We start from the raw sequence: 20,031 nt of genomic DNA on the forward strand, positions 1-20,031 counted from the left end.
GGCAGTTTAATTTGGGCTTTTCATCCAAAATTCCGAATGCTGCCCCCACCCTAGTGAAGTTAAAGCCACTCTGTGTACCTCCCTGGTTAGGTTGCAGACGCATGCCAGATCTCATCTTACAACGTCTGAATAGGTATTTAACATATCAGCTAACCACATCATATGATATAGCATTCCGATGCCCTACTGCACAGTTAAAGACGTGACACGCAACCATTGGTTGATGCAATGCAACATCTGCACGTCAAGTCGGTCAGGAACTCCACCAAGATCTGTATGATGTCATCATACTATTCATTTACAGCCCCTCTGTCAGATATAAATCATCAGAGTGGGAAACCAACTGAAATGGAAACAATGGAGAAAATGTGTCACTATCAGAGGGGTCTATTATGACATCAGATAGAACGACTCAGACATTCCAAACATCACTTGATTATCAGCGGGGTGTATTATGACATCATATAGAACTACTCAGACATTCCAAATCAAGCTTCATCTGTAAAATGTGACCATACTATTTATTTTACAGCCACTCTGTCAGATATAAATCATCAGAGTGGGCCACCAACTGAAATGGGTATGGGGAGAAACACCTCTGGTAGTGGGGTTACTAGGAGTCTGGAAGGTTACTGTTGTGGCTTGTTCCAGCAATGCATTGAAGGGTTCCCGTCAAGGTACGGAGGCCCTCCACAACGTTAAGAAGTAACTCCTTGTGTCTTCCAATGGTGGCTCCTTGGAGGGAAACAATGGAGCAAAATGCATCACATCCAAATAGATTATCTGTAGTGCTGGAGGAATGACACACTCCGATAAACACAGAAACACACACATAGCCAGAGTTTTAAAATTATAATTTAATCACAGAGCAGTCTACATCAACACGGGCGTACTGTATATTTAAACTGAAATACTCCATATTCAATTCATGTTTTTCTAATAAAAACATACAAATCAATTTTTTGTACAGTTCGATTTCATATGGCATAATCAAAAAACACATTCTTCGTAAAAAATATAAGACAATGGGAGCACTGTAAGTTCTCTGATGATGTGATGTGAAATATCAATTTACAGGTCCTGGGAGCATTGGAAGGCTTATCTCCTGTGTGTGTCCTCATGTCTTTTCAGGTTCGCTAGCGAGGAAAATGTCTTTCTACACTGGGAGCAGTGGTAAGGCTTCTCCCCTGTGTGCAATCTCTTATGTTCTTTCAGGTGACATAACTGGGCAAAACTCTTTCCACACTGAGAGCAGTGGTAAGGCTTCTCTCCGGTGTGTGTTCTTTGATGACGTTTCAGGTGACCTAACTGTGTAAAACGCTTTGCACACTGGGAGCAGTGGTATGGCTTTTCCCCTGTATGTATTCTCTCGTGTTCTTTCAGGTCCCTTGACTGGTTAAAACTCTTTCCACACTGGGAGCAGTGGTGTGGCTTTTCTCCTGTATGTATTCTCTCGTGATCTTTCAGGTCCCTTGACTGGTTAAAACTCTTTCCACACTGGGAGCAGTGGTATGGCATTTCTCCTGTATGTATTCTCTCGTGCATTTTCAGGGACCCTATCCGGGTAAAACTCTTTCCACACTGGGAGCAGTGATGAGGAGTATTTCCTGTGTGTGTCCTCTCATGTCTTTTCAGGCTCGCTGACAAGGAAAAGTTCTTTCCACACTGGGAGCATTGGAAAGGTTTATCGCCTGTGTGCGTCTTCTCATGTATTTTCAGGCATCCTGATGAGGAAAATCTCTTTACACACAAGGAGCAGGGGTAAGGCTTGTCTCCTGTGTGCATTCTCTCATGCATTTTCAGGGACCCTATCCGGGTAAAACTCTTTCCACACTGGGAGCAGTGGTAAGGTTTATCACCTGTGTGTGTCCTCTCATGTCTTTTCATGTTCCCAAACTGGGTAAAACTCTTTGCACACTGGGAGCAGTGGTATGGTCTTGCTGGTTTGGACATTTCTTCCTCTGGTTCCTCAGAGTCTGGTCTTTCTCCTGCCAAAAACAAACAAAGTGTTTATTTAATCATAGAGACATGAATGAAACTTCCACATGATTCCACATATTTATTCCACATTTTTAATCCAAATCAGATCCATTTTACAGTGTGGCTTTAGAGGAATTCTGGTAACTAGCATTAGCGCAATGACTGGAAGTCTACAGGTACAGTAGCATATGCTAAGGTACCTGTATTCCCAATCTGGCCCTCATACCATCACGGTCACCTAATCATCCCCAGTCTACAATTGGCTCATTCATCCCCCATCCTCTCCCCTGAAACTATTCCCCATTTCGTTGGTTTAAATGAGAATGTGTTCTCAGTCAACTTACCTGGTAAAATAAGGGTTAAATAAAATAAGGGTTAAATAAAATAAGGGTAAAATAAAAGAAAGAGGGAAACTCTAGAACTTCACTAGAATGTCCATACAGGGGGATTCATCACTACATGCCATCCTTCTACAGTAGAATGTCCATACAGGGGGATTCCTCACTACGTGTCATCCTTCTACAGTAGAATGCCCATACAGGGGGATTCCTCACTACGTGTCATCCTTCTACAGTAGTATGCCCATACAGGGGGATTCCTCACTACGTGTCATCCTTCTACAGTAGAATGTCCATACAGGGGGATTCCTCACTACGTGTCATCCTTCTACAGTAGAATGCCCATACAGGGGGATTCCTCACTACGTGTCATCCTTCTACAGTAGAATGTCCATACAGGGGGATTCCTCACTACGTGTCATCCTTCTACAGTAGAATGTCCATACAGGGGGATTCCTCACTACGTGTCATCCTTCTACAGTAGAATGTCCATACAGGGGGATTCCTCACTACGTGTCATCCTTCTACAGTAGAATGTCCATACAGGGGGATTCCTCACTACGTGTCATCCTTCTACAGTAGAATGTCCATACAGGGGGATTCGTCACTACATGTCATCCTTCTACAGTAGAATGCCCATACAGGGGGATTCCTCACTACATGTCATCCTTCTACAGTAGAATGCCCATACAGGGGGATTCCTCACTACATGTCATCCTTCTACAGTAGAATGCCCATACAGGGGGAGATGATATGATAATGTAGCAATACAGAGCCTGTTCTTCTATATGGAGATGAGATGACAATGGAGCAATACAGAGCCTGTTCTTCTATTTACAGCTGTTATGGAGATGAGATGATAATGTAGCAATACAGAGCCTGTTCTTCTATTTACAGCTGTTATGGAGATGATAATGAGGCAATACAGAGCCTGTTCTTCTATTTACAGCTGTTATGGAGATGAGATGATAATGAGGCAATACAGAGCCTGTTCTTCTATTTACAGCTGTTATGGAGATGAGATGATAATGTAGCAATACAGAGCCTGTTCTTCTATTTACAGCTGTTATGGAGATGATAATGTAGCAATACAGAGCCTGTTCTTCTATTTACAGCTGTTATGGAGATGATAATGAGGCAATACAGAGCCTGTTCTTCTATTTACAGCTGTTATGGAGATGATAATGAGGCAATACAAAGCCTGCTCTTCTATTTACAGCTGTTATGGAGATGATAATGAGGCAATACAGAGCCTGTTCTTCTATTTACAGCTGTTATGGAGATGATAATGTAGCAATACAGAGCCTGTTCTTCTATTTACAGCTGTTATGGAGATGATAATGAGGCAATACAGAGCCTGTTCTTCTATTTACAGCTGTTATGGAGATGATAATGAGGCAATACAAAGCCTGCTCTTCTATTTACAGCTGTTATGGAGATGATAATGAGGCAATACAGAGCCTGTTCTTCTATTTACAGCTGTTATGGATGATAATGAGGCAATACAGAGCCTGTTCTTCTATTTACAGCTGTTATGGAGATGATAATGAGGCAATACAGAGCCTGTTCTTCTATTTACAGCTGTTATGGAGATGATAATGAGGCAATACAGAGCCTGTTCTTCTATTTACAGCTGTTATGGAGATGATAATGAGGCAATACAAAGCCTGTTCTTCTATTTACAGCTGTTATGGAGATGATAATGAGGCAATACAGAGCCTGTTCTTCTATTTACAGCTGTTATGGAGATGATAATGAGGCAATACAAAGCCTGTTCTTCTATTTACAGCTGTTATGGAGATGATAATGAGGCAATACAGAGCCTGTTCTTCTATTTACAGCTGTTAAATGATAATTAGCAATACAGAGCCTGTTCTTCTTTTACAGCTGTTAAAGATAATGGGGCAATACAGAGCCTGTTCTTCTATTTACAGTTATGGAGATGATAATGAGGCAATCAGCCTGTTCTTTATTAAGCTGTTATGGAATTAATCAGCAATACAGAGCCTGTTCTTTATTTAAGCTGTTATGGAGATGATAAAATAGGCTTTTCATACAGAGCCTGTTCTTCTATTTACAGCTGTTATCGAGATGATAATGGATCCAAGCCAGGTCTATTTACAGCTGTTAGACATTTGGTTTGTTTTTTACAGGTTATGGGCACAGATTGAACATCCTTTGTTTTTTTCTGAAAGAATATTGATCAATTTATTTTACATTAATTTATTAGTTAAAATACTTTTAAGCTTTAAATTTCAATAGCTCCTTCCCCACCAACCATAAACCCGATTCACAGGTTATGGAATGATTGCCCGGAAAATCCTTTGTTTTTTTTATGGAGATGAAAGGCAAACAGTTCTTTTATTTACAGCTGTTATTTATTATTTCAAACAGTTTTAACTTTAAACATTCAATAGCTCCTTCCCCACCAAGCCATAATATTTACATCATTAGCTGCAACTGAGCAAGAGACATTCAACCTTTGACCTTGTTGTTGCCCTTTGTAAATGGTAAATAATTAGTCAATATTTAGCTTTTAAATGGTGTTAATTTAAACTGTTATTCAACATACATCTTTATGTTGCGATCGTTGTAAATATAAATAATTAATTTGGGTTTTAAACACCTGAGGAAGTGGAAACTCAAATCACATTAGCTAGATCTCTAAATAATAAGCTGTTATGGGGGAGCCATGTAATGATATAAATACAAAGCTCTCCATGTCACCTTCATAATCTAATAAATCACATTAGCTGGAGATCCATGTCACCTTCATAATCTATAAATCAATTAGCTAGATCCATGTCACCTTCATAATCTATAAATCACATTAGCTAGATCCATGTCACCTTCATAATATATAAATCACATTAGCTAGATCCATGTCACCTTAAATAATAATATAAATCACAACAGCTAGATCCATGTCACCTTCATAATCTATAAATCACATTAGCTAGATCTTCTATTTACCTCTAATAATAAATACTACAGAGCCTGTTCGCTACCTCTAAATATTTACAGCTGTTATGAATGGGGCGAGGCCATTCACCTTCATAATCTATAAATCACATTAGCTAGATCGCTACCTCTAAATAAGACTACTACTCCTAACAGACCCAGGCCATGGCACCTTCATAATCTATAAATCACATTAGCTAGATCGCTACCTCTAAATAATACTACTACTCCTAACAGACCCATGGGGCGATGCCATGGCACCTTCATAATATATTTTTGTACAGCGTCAATTTTGACCATCCCACCCAACTATAAAACCAACCTGGAACAAACTTGGGATTGTTCTATGCAATAGGAACACACACACACTGCACACACCCTGATTTTCCCAGTGGAGATTTTCCAATAAAACTTGGAACAACTTCAACAATATTTTTATTCATAATAATTGTTATGTTATTTTTATGTATAAAGAATAAAAGCCTAAATTACTTAAGTATCCATTTTATTTTGACTAATAAATCCTAAATATTGGTGCGTCTAACGGTAATGACACGAGGTTATGGGCAACGGTAATGACAAGTGGGTAACGGTAATGACAAGAATAACGGTAATGACAAGAATTTATTACGGTAATGACAAGAGGGTTTTGAAACGGTAATGACAACAGGGAGGGTAATGACAAGAGGGTTTGAAATGTAATGACAAGAGGGTTTTAAACGGTAATGACAAGAGGGTTTTGAAACGGTAATGACAAGAGGGTTTTGACCTTGTTGGTAATAATAAGTTAGGGTTATTTTTAAATGTATAAAGAATAAAACCTGACAAGACTTTTAAGTATCCATTTCATAATAATTGTTATGTTATTTTATGTATAAAGAATAAAAGCCTAGGGTTACTTAAGTATCCATTTTAGGGTTTTGACTAATAAATCCTAAATATTGGTTCATAACGGTAATGACAAGAGGGTTTGAAACGGTAATGACAAGAGGGTTTTGAAACGGTAATAATCTAATGACAAGAGGGTTTTGAAACGGTAATGACAAGAGGGTTTTCATAAACGGTAATGACAAGAGGGTTTTGAAATGGTAATGACAAGAGGGCCATGTCACCTTCATAATCTATAAATTGACAAGAGGATTTATAACGGTAATGACAAGAGGGTTTAAATAACGGTAATGACAAGAGGGCTTTGAAACTGTAATGATAAGAGGGTTTTAATAACGGTAATGACAAGAGGGTTTTGAAACGGTAATGACAAGAGGGTTTTGAAACGGTAATGACAAGAGGGTTAAAAAACGGTAATGACAAGAGGGTTTTGAAACGGTAATGACAAGAGGGTTTTGAAGCGGTCTATTTCATAATAATTGTTATGTTATTTTTATGTATAAAGAATAAAAGCCTAAATTACTTAAGTATCCATTTTATTTTGACTAATAAATCCTAAATATTGGTGCGTAACGGTAATGACAAGAGGGTTTTGAAACTGTAATGATAAGAGGGTTTCGTAACGGTAATGACAAGAGGGTTTCATAACGGTAATGATAAGAGGGTTTTGAAACTGTAATGATAAGAGGGTTTCGTAACGGTAATGACAAGAGGGTTTTGAAACTGTAATGATAAGAGGGTTTCGTAACGGTAATGACAAGAGGGTTTTGAAACTGTAATGACAAGAGGGTTTCATAACGGTAATGATAAGAGGGTTTCATAACGGTAATGACAAGAGGGTTTCGTAACGGTAATGACAAGAGGGTTTCATAACGGTAATGACAAGAGGGTTTCATAACGGTAATGACAAGAGGGTTTCATAACGGTAATGACAAGAGGGTTTCATAACGGTAATGACAAGAGGGTTTCATAACGGTAATGACAAGAGGGTTTCAAACGGTAATGACAAGAGGGTTTCATAACGGTAATGACAAGAGGGTTTTGAAACGGTAATGACAAGAGGGTTTCATAACGGTAATGACAAGAGGGTTTCATAACGGTAATGACAAGAGGGTTTTAACGGTAATGACAAGAGGGTTTCATAACGGTAATGATAAGCTGGTTTCAGAACGGTAATGATAAGCTGGTTTCAGAAATGAGCAAGTTGCATAGATTAATGTATAAAAAAACTAAATTACTAAGATTCAGTAAACCCAATACATCATAATGATAAGAGGGTTTGAAATTTAATGATAAGATTTCATAATAATAAAAATGATCTTAAAGATCTAACTTATGTAATGATAAGAGGGTATTCAGATCCAGTAATGACAAGAGGGTTTGAAAACTGTAATGTAAGAGGGTTTCAGTAACGGTAATGACAAGAGGGTTTTGTTAAAAACTGTAATGATAATAATAAAATCACTGATCTTAAGATCCAGAGATGTATTCAGATCCAGTCAATGACAAGAGGTTTCAGATCCAGAGTGGAGGTCCTCAGATCCAGAGTCAACGTGGAGGTACTAAGATCCAGAGTCATTGTGGAGGTACTCAGATCCAGAGTCAAAGTGGAGGTACTCAGATCCAGAGTCATCGTGGAGGTACTAAGATCCAGAGTCATTGTGGAGGTACTCAGATCCAGAGTCAAAGTGGAGGTACTCAGATCCAGAGTCCTCGTGGAGGTCCTCAGATCCAGAGTCAACGTGGAGGTACTAAGATCCAGAGTCATTGTGGAGGTACTCAGATCCAGAGTCAAAGTGGAGGTCCTCAGATCCAGAGTCATTGTGGAGGTACTCAGATCCAGAGTCAAAGTGGAGGTACTCAGATCCAGAGTCATCGTGGAGGTACTAAGATCCAGAGTCATTGTGGAGGTACTCAGATCCAGAGTCAACGTGGAGGTACTCAGATCCATAGTCATCGTGGAGGTACTCAGATCCAGAGTCATCGTGGAGGTACTCAGATCCAGAGTCATCGTGGAGAAGAAACTAACGTCTGTGGGCGTGGCGTTTGGACCGGAGCAAGGACATTGGGTAGCCGTCTGAAACAGAGAACGCCTCGTTGTACTTTTGCCGATAGTTCATTAGCCTCTGTTGCTCTCTTGGTGTGGTGCAGGTGAAGTACCCCTCTACTGTTCTCTTGGTGTGGTGCAGGTGAAGTACCCCTCTACTGCTCTCTTGGTGTGGTGCAGGTGAAGTACCCCTCTACTGCTCTCTTGGTGTGGTGCAGGTGAAGTACCCCTCTGCTGCTCTCTTGGTGTGGTGCAGGTGAAGTACCCCTCTGCTGCTCTCTTGGTGTGGTGCAGGTGAAGTACCCCTCTGCTGCTCTCTTGGTGTGGTGCAGGTGAAGTACCCCTCTGCTGCTCTCTTGGTGTGGTGCAGGTGAAGTACCCCTCTGCTGCTCTCTTGGTGTGGTGCAGGTGAAGTACCCCTCTGCTGCTCTCTTGGTGTGGTGCAAGGTGAAGAACCAGCATGGAACCCTAGAGATGTGTTATTGACTGTGAGTATGGACCAGCATGGAATCCTAGATACAGTTGAGGTCGTAAGTTTTTCAACCACTCCACACATTTATTGTTAACAAACTATAGTTTTGGCAAGTCGGTTAGGACATCTACTTTGTGCATGACACATGTCATTTTCCCAACATTTGTTTACAGACAGATTATTTCACTTATAATTCACTGTATCACAATTCCAGTGGGTCAGAAGTTTACATACACTATGTTGACTTTGCCTTTAAACAGCTTGGAAAATTCCAGAAAATGATGTCATGGCTTTAGAAGCTTCTGATAGGCTAATTGACATCATTTTTGTGGATGTATTTCAAGGCCTACCTTCAAACTCAGTGCCTCTTTGCTTGACATCATGAGAAAATCAAAAGAAATCAGCCAAGACCTCAGAAAAAAAATGGTAGACCTCCACAAACAGAAAAGGACCTTGTGAAGATGCTGGAGGAAACAGGTACAAAAGTATCTATATCCACAGTAAAACAAGTTCTATATTGACATAACCTGAAAGGCTGCTCAGCAAGGAAGAAGCCACTGCTCCAAAACTGCCATAAAAAAGCCAGACTACGGTTTGCAACTGCACATGGGGGACAAAGATCGTACTTTTTGGAGAAATGTCCACTGGTCTGATGAAACAAAAATAGAACTGTTTGGCCATAATGACCATCATTATTTTTGGAGGAAAAAGGGGGAGGCTTGCAAGCCGAAGAACACCATCCCAACTGTGAAGCACGGGGGTGGCAGCATCATGTTGTGTGGGTACTTTGCTGCAGGAGGGACTGTTGCACTTCACTAAATAAATGGCATCAGGAGGAAGGAAAATTATATGGATATATTGAAACAGCATCTCATGACATCAGTCAGGAAGTTAAAGCTTGGTTGCAAACTGGTCTTCCAAATGGACAATGGTCCCAAGCATACTTCCAAAGTTGTGGCAAAATGACTTAACTGGACAACAAAGTCAAGGTATTGGAGTGGCCATCACAAAGCCCTGACCTCAATCCTATAGAAAATGTGTGGGCAGAACTGAAAAAGCGTGTGTGAGCAAGGAGGCCTACAAACCTGACCCAGTTACACCATCTCTGTTAGGAGGAATGGGCCAAAATTCACCCAACTTATTGTGAGAAGCTTGTGGAAGGCTACCCGAAATGTTTGACCCAAATTAAACAATTTAAAGGCAATGCTACCAAATACTAATTGAGTGGATGTGAACTTCTGACCCACTGGGAATGTGATGATAGAAATGAAAGCTGAAATAAATTATTCTCTCTACTATTATTCTGACATTTCACATTCTTAATAAAAAGTGGTGATCCTAACTGACATAAGACAGGGCATTTTTTACAAGGATTTAATGTCAGGAATTGTGAAAAACTGAGTTTAAATATATTTGGCTAAGGTGTATGTTAGTAAGGTTTCATATCAACAATTTGATTTATATTTTTGAGTAAGGTTTCATGTAAAAAAAAATGATTGATGTGAGTAAGGTTTCATAAAAACAATATGACTTCCAAGTTGCATAAACAAAAACACAAATTCCCAGTCAAAAACACAAGTCAGAACACAGCCTCTCTATTCTCTCATGTGATTTCAGGTCCTCTGACTGAGAAAATGTCTTTCCACATTGAGAACAGTGGAAAGGCTTCTCTCCTGAATGTGTTCTTTTATGTGATTTCAGGTGCTTTAACAGGTTAAAACTCTTCCCACATTGGGAGCAGTGGTAAGACTTCTTTCCAGAGTGTATTCTGTTATGTATTTTCAGGCTCCCTAACTGGGTGAAACTCTTGCCACACTGAGAACATTGGTAAGGTTTTTCTCCCGTGTGTATTCTCTCATGCCTTTTCATGTTAACTAACAAGGTAAAACTCTTTCCACATTGGGAACATTGGTAAGGCTTTTCTCCCGTGTGTATTCTCTCATGCCTTTTCATGTTAACTAACACGGTAAAACTCTTTCCACACTGAGAACATTGGAAAGGCTTTTCTCCCGTGTGTGTCCTCTCATGCTCTTTAAGGTTCCGTAACTTCATAAAACTCTTTCCACAATGGGAACACTGGTGTCGTCTTGCTGGTTTGGGAGTCTCTGGTTCTGGTTTCCCTGAAGGACTCTTCCCGCTATCGGAGAATCTCTTCCTACTGGAGTGAGAATCTGGTCTCTTTCCTGCCAAAGACATATTATTGTGTTAAACAAAGACCTGAATGAAACCTGAAACATGATACAACTTTATTTCTATTAGGGTTGCAAAAACCCAGGTAGCTTTTCACAAAGATCCCAAGCTTTCCAGATATCCTGGTTGGAGGTAGAGGTCTTCACGGGTCCAAAAAGTTGGACCTGTTCCGAAAGGGACCTGGGGTTCTACCACCCGGATCCGAAGGGGACCTGGGGTTCTACCACCCGGATCCGAAAGGGACCTGGGGTTCTACCACCCAGATCCTAAAGGGACCTGGGGTTCTACCACCCGGATCCAAAGGGGACCTGGGGTTCTACCACCCGGATCCGAAAGGGACCTGGGGTTCTACCACCCAGATCCTAAAGGGACCTGGTGTTCTACCACCCAGATCCTAAAGGGACCTGGGGTTCTACCACCCAGAGGAGAAAGGGACCTGGGGTTCTACCACCATTACGGATCCGTAGTACCTGTCTAAAAACCAGGGAGGACCTAGGGGTTCTACCACCCGGAGTGCATCCGAACTAACAAAAAGCAGCAGGAAAGTTTGCAAAAAAAAAACTTTATTATCTGAAGTTTGACAAAGTAGGAGAAGAGCGGAAGAGAGGGCCGAACTATGAAAGCCCGGGCTACAGTAGACTAATAGCTACCATTACTAGGTTATTTATCAAATAAGATTACGTAGTACCTGTCTAAAAACCAGGGAGAAACTAGTTAAGCTACATAGCTAAGGTTAGCTAGCTACTCTAATTCAGGCTGGGAGTGCAGTCACGCTTTCTGATCCTACAGTTACAAACAACAACAACTCCATTCAGACTATTAGGTAGCAGTCTACCTGTTGGCTCTTGGTCGTTGCAGACTATCCTTCTCCTTGACCTTTTATTCCGTCATTTTAATTCCATCTTCTTTTAATTAATCCATTTTGCTGTTTGCCTACAATCCTTAGTGACTTGACCAGCCACTACTGAAGTGCTTTAGTAGAAGAAAGAGATGGCCCTGAACTGAACGTTGATCCTCCCCATCGGGCTTCTGTTTTCTAAACTGAGTTCCTGTCCTGATTGGTTAACATGTTGTGTGGAAGGGCATGCCACGGGAGAAAACGTCATGTTTAAGGTCATGTGTCTCCTAACTTTTGCCACACAGAGAGGTCATGTGTCTCCTCAATATTAACAGATATTGTCATGTTTATAGGCTGAGCAGATCTGTAAAAATGTCTCTCTCTACTCAATATTAACAGATATCTCAATATTAACAGATATTGTCATGTTTATAGGCTGAGCAGAGCTCAATATTAACAGATATTGTCATGTTTATAGGCTGAGCAGAGCTCAATATTAACAAATACGGTCATGTTTATTGGCTGAGCAGAGCTCAATATTAACAGATATTGTCATGTTTATAGGCTGAGCAGAGCTCAATATTAACAGATATTGTCATGTTTATTGGCTGATCAGAGCTCAATATTAACAGATATTGTCAGCACAAAAACATCCTGTGGCGGACTGCAATAGCATCGAATAGTCCCCGTGATATGCAACTGTTCAGGGAAGTCAGGAACCAATACACGCAGTCAGTCAGGAAAGCTAAGGCCAGCTTCTTCAGGCAGAAGTTTGCATCCTGTAGCTCCAACTCCAAAAGTTCTGGGACACTGTGAAGTCCATGGAGAACAAGAGCACCTCCTCCCAGCTGCCCACTGCACTGAGGCTAGGTAACACGGTCACCACCGATAAATACATGATTATCGAAAACTTCAATAAGCATTTCTCAACGGCTGGCCATGCCTTCCGCCTGGCTACAACCTCGGCCAACAGCTCCGCCCCCCCCGCAGCTCCTCACCCAAGCCTCTCCAGGTTCTCCTTTACCCAAATCCAGATAGCAGATGTTCTGAAAGAGCTCCAAAACCTGGACCCGTACAAATCAGCTGGGCTTGACAATCTGGACCCTCTATTTCTGAAACTATCCGCCGCCATTGTCGCAACCCCTATTACCAGCCTGTTCAACCTCTCTTTCATATCGTCCGAGATCCCCAAGGATTGAAAGCTGCCGCAGTCATCCCCCTCTTCAAAGGGGGAGACACCCTGGACCCAAACTGTTACAGACCTATATCCATTCTGCCCTGCCTATCTAAGGTCTTCGAAAGCCAAGTCAACAAACAGGTCACTGACCATCTCGAATCCCACCGTACCTTCTCCGCTGTGCAATCTGGTTTCCGAGCCGGTCACGGGTGCACCTCAGCCACACTCAAGGTACTAAACGATATCATAACCGCCATCGATAAAAGACAGTACTGTGCAGCCGTCTTCATCGACCTTGCCAAGGCCTTCGACTCTGTCAATCACCATATTCTTATCGGCAGACTCAGTAGCCGGATGACTGCCTTGCCTGGTTCACCAATTACTTTGCAGACAGAGTTCAGTGTGTCAAATCGGAGGGCATGCTGTCCGGTCCTCTGGCAGTCTCTATGGGGGTGCCACAGGGTTCAATTCTCGGGCCGACTCTTTTCTCTGTATATATCAATGATGTTGCTCTTGCTGCGGGCGATTCCCTGATCCACCTCTACGCAGACGACACCATTCTATATACTTTCGTCCCGTCATTGGACACTGTGCTCTCTAACCTCCAAACGAGCTTCAATGCCATACAACACTCCTTCCGTGGCCTCCAACTGCTCTTAAACGCTAGTAAAACCAAATGCATGCTTTTCAACTGATCGCTGCCTGCACCCGCATGCGATGTCATCTACAAAATGGCTTCCAACACTCTACTCAGCAAACTGGATGCAGTCTATCACAGTGCCATCTGTTTTGTCACTAAAGCACTTATACCACCCACCACTGCGACTTGTATGCTCTAGTCGGCTGGCCCTCGCTACATATTCGTCGCCAGACCCACTGGCTCCAGGTCATCTACAAGTCCATGCTAGGTAAAGCTCCGCCTTATCTCAGTTCACTGGTCACGATGGCAACACCCATCCGTAGCACGCGCTCCAGCAGGTGTATCTCACTGATCATCCCTAAAGCCAACACCTCATTCGGTCGCCTTTCGTTCCAGTACTCTGCTGCCTGTGACTGGAACGAATTACAAAAATCGCTGAAGTTGGAGACTTTTATCTCCCTCACCAACTTCAAACATCAGCTATCTGAGCAGCTAACCGATCGCTGCAGCTGTACATAGTCTATTGGTAAATAGCCCACCCATTTTCACCTACCTCATCCCCATACTGTTTTTATTTATTTACTTTTCTGCTCTTTTTGCACACCAATATCTCTACCTGTACATGACCATCTGATCATTTATCACTCCAGTGTTAATCTGCAAAATTGTAATTATTCGCCTACCTCATGCCTCTTGCACACATTGTATAGACTCCCCCCCTTTTTTTTCTACTGTGTTATTGACTTGTTAATTGTTTACTCCATGTGTAACTCTGTGTTGTCTGTTCACACTGCTATGCTTTATCTTGGCCAGGTCGCAGTTGCAAATGAGAACTTGTTCTCAACTAGCCTACCTGGTTAAATAAAGGTGAAATAAAAAAAATAAAAAATAAAAATGTTTATTGGCTGATCAGAGCTCAATATTAACAGATATTGTCATGTTTACAGGCTGAGCAGAGCTCTATAATAATAGATAATGTCATGTTTATAGGCTGAGCAGAGCTCTATAATAGATATTGTCATGTTTATAGGCTGATCAGAGCTCTACAATAATATTCAGAATAAAAATATAAATGCAACATGTAAAGTGTTGGCCCCATGTTTCATGAGCTGAAATTAAAGATCCCAGAATGTTTTGCCATTTGCTAATGAGCTGAATGTTGAGACAATTTTACATCCCAGTTCGTTAACATTTCTCCTTTGCCAAGATAATCCATCCATCTGACAGGTATAGCTGATTAAACGGCATGATCATTACACACGTGCACCTTGTGCTGCGGACAATAAAAGGCCACTGTAAAATGTGCAGTTTTGTCATACAACACAATGCCACAGATGTCTCAAGTTTTGAGGGAGCGTGCAATTGGCAATGCTGACTGCAGGAATGTCCACAAGAGCTATTGCCAGAGAATTTGGCAGTACGTCCAACCAGCCTCACAACCACAGACCACGTGCCAGCCGAGGACTTCCACATCCGGCTTCTTCACCGGCGGGATTGTCTGAGACCGGCCACCTGGAGAGCTTATGAAACTGATGAGTATTTCTGTCTGTAATAAAGCCCTTTTGTGGGGAAAACTCATTCTGATTGGCTGGGCCTGGCTCCTAAGTGGGTGGGCCTATGCACTCCTGGCCCACCTATGGCTGTGCCCCTGCCCAGTAATGTGGAATCCATAGATTAGGGCCTAATGAATTTATTTCAACTAACTGATTTCCTTATGTGAACTATAACTCAGTAAATTCCAAGTGCTTTGAAAGGCTGGTCATGGCTCACATCAATAATATCATCCCAGAAACCCTAGACCCACTCCAATTTGCATACCACCCCAACAAATGCACAGATGATGGAATCTCTATTGCACTCCACACTGCTCTTTCCCACCTGGACAAAAGGAACACCTATGTGAGAATACTATTTATGGACAACAGCTCAGCGTTCAATACCATAGTGCCCTCAAAGTTCATCAATAAGCTAAGGACCCTGGGACTAAACACCTCCCTCTGCAACTGGATCCTGGACTTCCTGATGGGCCGCCCCCAGGAGGTAAGGGTAGGTAACAAAACATCCGCCACGCTGATCCTCAACACAGGGGCCCATCAGGGGTGAGTGCTCAGCCTCCTCCTGTACTCCCTGTTCACTCATGACTGCATGGCCAGGCACGACTCCAACACCATCATTTATTTTTCGATGGTAGGCCTGATCACTGACAACAACGAGACAGCCCATAGGGAGGAGGTCAGAGACCTGTCCATGTGGTGCCAGGACAACAACCTTTCCCTCAACATGATCAAGACAAAGGAGATGATTATGGACTACAGGAAAAAGAGGACCGAGCACACCCCCATTCTCATCGATGGGACTGCAGTGGAGCAGGTTGAGAGCTTCAAGTTCCTTGGTTTTCCACATCACCAACAAACTAACATGGTCCAAGCACACCAAGGCACCTGTGAAGTGTTATAACAACTGGGATATCTAATAACACTATAGGTAGGTGTTATAACAACTGGGATATCTTAATAACACTAGATCCTATAACAGGTAGGATACCTAACAACACTACAGGTGTTATAACAGGTGGATATCTAACAACAACAGGTTTTATAACAGGTAGGATATCTAACAACACTATAAGGTGTTATAACAGGTAGGATACCTAACAACACTACAGGTGTTATAACAGGTGGGATATCTAACAACACTACAGGTGTTATAACAGGTGGGATATCTAACAACACTACAGGTGTTATAACAGAGTGGGATATCTAACTAACAACAGGTGTTATAACAGGTCCAGGATATCTAACAACACTAGGTGTTATAACAGGTGGGATATCTAACAACACTACAGGTGTTATAACAGGTGCTCATGTCAAAATTAGGGGATATCCTTCTTTAAGTGGTGGGGTTGCTCTTTCTATAAACAACCCAGATTGTGGCTTTATGTTAATTAAATGGGGTTTATACCCAGTTTGTTATAACTTAGGTGGGATATCTACCTAACACTATAGGTTTGTTATAACCCCTACTGGGATATCTAACCTAACATAGGTTTATTGACAAGCCCTAGGTGCTTTCACCTTATAATAGGTTTATTGACAAGCCCTACTTAACCCCTACTGCTTTCATACAATAGGTTTATAACAAGGTGGGATATCCTACCTATACAATAGGTTTATTGACAAGCCCTACTTAACCCCTACTGCTTTCACCTACCTACAGGTGTTATTAACAAGGTATGACAAGCCCTACTTACTGCTTTCACCTACCTATACAATAGGTTTATTGACAAGTTACTTAACCCTACTGCTTTCACCTACCTATACAATAGGTTTATTGACAAGCCCTACTTAACCCCTACTGCTTTCACCTACCTATACAATAGGTTTATTGACAAGCCCTACTTAACCCCTACTTAACACCTACCTACAAGGTGCTTTCATGCTTCACCTACTATACAATAGGTTTATTGACCAGCCCTACTTAACCCCTACTGCTTTCACCTACCTATACAATAGGTTTATTGACCAGCCCTACTTAACCCCTACTGCTTTCACCTACCTATACAATAGGTTTATTGACCAGCCCTACTTAACCCCTACTGCTTTCACCTACCTATACAATAGGTTTATTGACCAGCCCTACTTAACCCCTACTGCTTTCACCTACCTATAGGTTTATTAAATAGGCTTTTACCTACCTATACCCAGGTTTATTGACAAGCCCTACTTAACCCCTACTGCTTTCACCTACCTATACAATAGGTTTATTGACCAGCCCTACTTAACCCCTACTGCTTTCACCTAAATTTTAGGTTTATTGACCAGCCCTACTTAACCCCTACTGCTTTCACCTACCTATACAATAGGTTTAAGAACAAATTCTTATTTTCAAGGTTTATTGACCAGCCCTAGGAACAGTGGGTTAACTGTTCAGGGCAGATACAACAGTTTATTTACTTAACCCCTTGCTTTCACCTAGCTACAATAGGTTTATTGACAAGCCCTACTTAACCCCTTGCTTTCACCTACCTATACAATAGGTTGACAAGTCTTAACCCCTACTGCTTTAACCACAATAGGTTTATTGACCAGCCCTACTTAACCCCTACTGCTTTCACCTACCTATACAATAGGTTTATTGACCAGCCCTACTTAACCCCTACTGCTTTCACCTACCTATACAATAGGTTTATTGACCAGCCCTACTTAACCCCTACTGCTTTCACCTACCTATACAATAGGTTTATTGACCAGCCCTACTTAACCCCTACTGCTTTCACCTACCTATACAATAGGTTTATTGACCAGCCCTACTTAACCCCTACTGCTTTCACCTACCTATACAATAGGTTTATTGACCAGCCCTACTTAACCCCTACTGCTTTCACCTACCTATACAATAGGTTTATTGACCAGCCCTACTTTTTTAAAAATTTTATTAATAAAAAAAAAAAAAGTTTTACAAGTCAGCAAGTCGGCAAGTCAGTTAAGAACAAATTCTTATTTTCAATGACGGCCTAGGAACAGTGGGTTAACTGTTCAGGGGCAGAACGACAGATTTGTACCTTGTCAGCTCAGGGATTCGAACTTGCAACCTTGCTTGTCACAAGGTACTTGCAAATTTCGGTTACTAGTCCAACGCCTAACCACTAGGCTAGTTAACCCTACTGCTTTCACCTATACAATAGGTTTATTGACAAGCCCTACTTAACCCCTACTGCTTTCACCTATACAATAGGTTTATTGACAAGCCCTACTTAACCCCTACTGCTTTCACCTATACAATAGGTTTATTGACAAGCCCTACTTAACCCCTACTGCTTTCACCTATACAATAGGTTTATTGACCAGCCCTACTTAACCCCTACTGCTTTCACCTATACAATAGGTTTATTGACCAGCCCTACTTAAACCCCTACTGCTTTCACCTATACAATAGGTGGTCCTAGTAAATAATGAAAGTTACCAGCACAGCACACCCACTGACGATACATTAGAATTAACTTATTATCATTACCGAAATGAAGGTTCTCATTACCGAAACGAGCCTAAAAATGATGCGGTAATGAGAAATGTGTGTTTTAGTAAAGAGAGGCCCTCAGCTTCATCTGGAAGTAACAGGAGACAGACATTATGAGTCAGCAAACTACTGACGACATCACTAAAGCCCATTCATGCCTCCATGTTGGTAAGCTAATGGGTCTCTAAGTGTTGACCACATCACTAAAGCCCAACACCTCCATGTTGGTAAGGTAATGGTTCTCTAAGTGTTTACCACATCACTAAAGCCCATTCATACCTCCATGTTGATAAGGTAATGGTTCTCTAAGTGTTTACCACATATCTAAAGCCCATTCATGTCTCCATGTTGGTAAGGTAATGGTTCTCTAAGTGTTTACCACATCACTAAAGCCCATTCATACCTCCATGTTGATAAGGTAATGGTTCTCTAAGTGTTTACCACATCACTAAAGCCCATTCATGTCTCCATGTTGGTAAGGTAATGGGTCTCTTAAGTTTTTCCCAATCTAATCTTTTTTGTCATTTCGGTAATGTCAAGGTCAAATGTCGTAAAGGGGGTGTTTGAGAATAAGATCCTCATTCTGAATGCATAAGTGAAAAATGTTAACGAACTTGTGCTCATCTCAGGGCTCCTTCACTAGATGATGCATCATGGGTGAATAAAACTGAATAAAAACAAATATTGGAGTTTTTATAGCAACTTGAACAAGTGTTACGGTAATGAGAAATATGTCCACAATATGTCCACTTACACGTTTTTATACAAATATTAGTAACTTTTAAATTTCAATACCTCATCTTCAAACATGTGACCGAACAATCTTCAAGGACTGAAGAGTTTGTGCCCCCGTTTTTAAGACACTACTTACTGGTGTTACTCAGATCTCCCGTATCCTCTTCCTCCTCTTTCAACGTGACAGTAATCTGCCCCTCCTCTTCTTCCTCTTTCAACGTGACAGTAATCTGCCCCTCCTCTTCTTCCTCTTTCAACGTGACAGTAATCTCCCCTCCATCTTCACTCCAAAAACTTCTTCCTCCTCTTGTTTAACAGTAACATCCTCCTCCTCTTTCACTCTGAAAGCTTCTTTCTCTTCTTTCACAGTAACAGCCTCCTCTTCTTTCACAGTAACAGCCTCCTCTTCTTTCACTGTAACTTCCTCCTCCTCTTTCACTCTGAAAGCTTCTTTCTCTTCTTTCACAGTAACAGCCTCCTCTTCTTTCACTGTAACTTCCTCCTCCTCTTTCACTCTGAAAGCTTCATTCGCTTCTTCTTTCACAGTAACAGACTCATCCCCTACTTGTTGTTTAACTGTGTCAGCCTCTTCTTCTTTCTCCGTCCAGCAGACCCCCTCTTCTTCAGCAGGAGTGGAGTAGCTAAGTGAACTCATGGTCGGGGATGTTAACTAGCTAGCTACTTAGCATTAGCGATTAGCCTCGTGCAAAACTAATTTAGCAAGCCAGCTACCTGACAAACAACGTAAA

General features: G+C 41.5%; 1 protein-coding gene across 1 annotated transcript; it reads right to left on the reverse strand.

Annotated features, from left to right (window-relative positions):
- Positions 1 to 837: 837 nt before the first annotated feature.
- LOC135570190 (zinc finger protein 180-like) lies at positions 838 to 19,582 on the reverse strand. The gene is made up of 2 exons (XM_065016294.1): positions 19,419 to 19,582; positions 838 to 1,988 (listed from the first exon to the last, which is right to left on the reverse strand). The coding sequence occupies exon 2, from the start codon at positions 1,951 to 1,953 to the stop codon at positions 1,099 to 1,101; it is 855 nt and encodes a 284-aa protein (XP_064872366.1). The 5' UTR covers positions 1,954 to 1,988; positions 19,419 to 19,582; the 3' UTR covers positions 838 to 1,098.
- Between the last annotated feature and the right edge of the window lie 449 nt (positions 19,583 to 20,031).

Source organism: Oncorhynchus nerka, unplaced genomic scaffold (genome assembly GCF_034236695.1).
Source record: "Oncorhynchus nerka isolate Pitt River unplaced genomic scaffold, Oner_Uvic_2.0 unplaced_scaffold_1049, whole genome shotgun sequence".
In the NCBI taxonomy this organism is placed as follows: Eukaryota; Metazoa; Chordata; class Actinopteri; order Salmoniformes; family Salmonidae; genus Oncorhynchus; species Oncorhynchus nerka.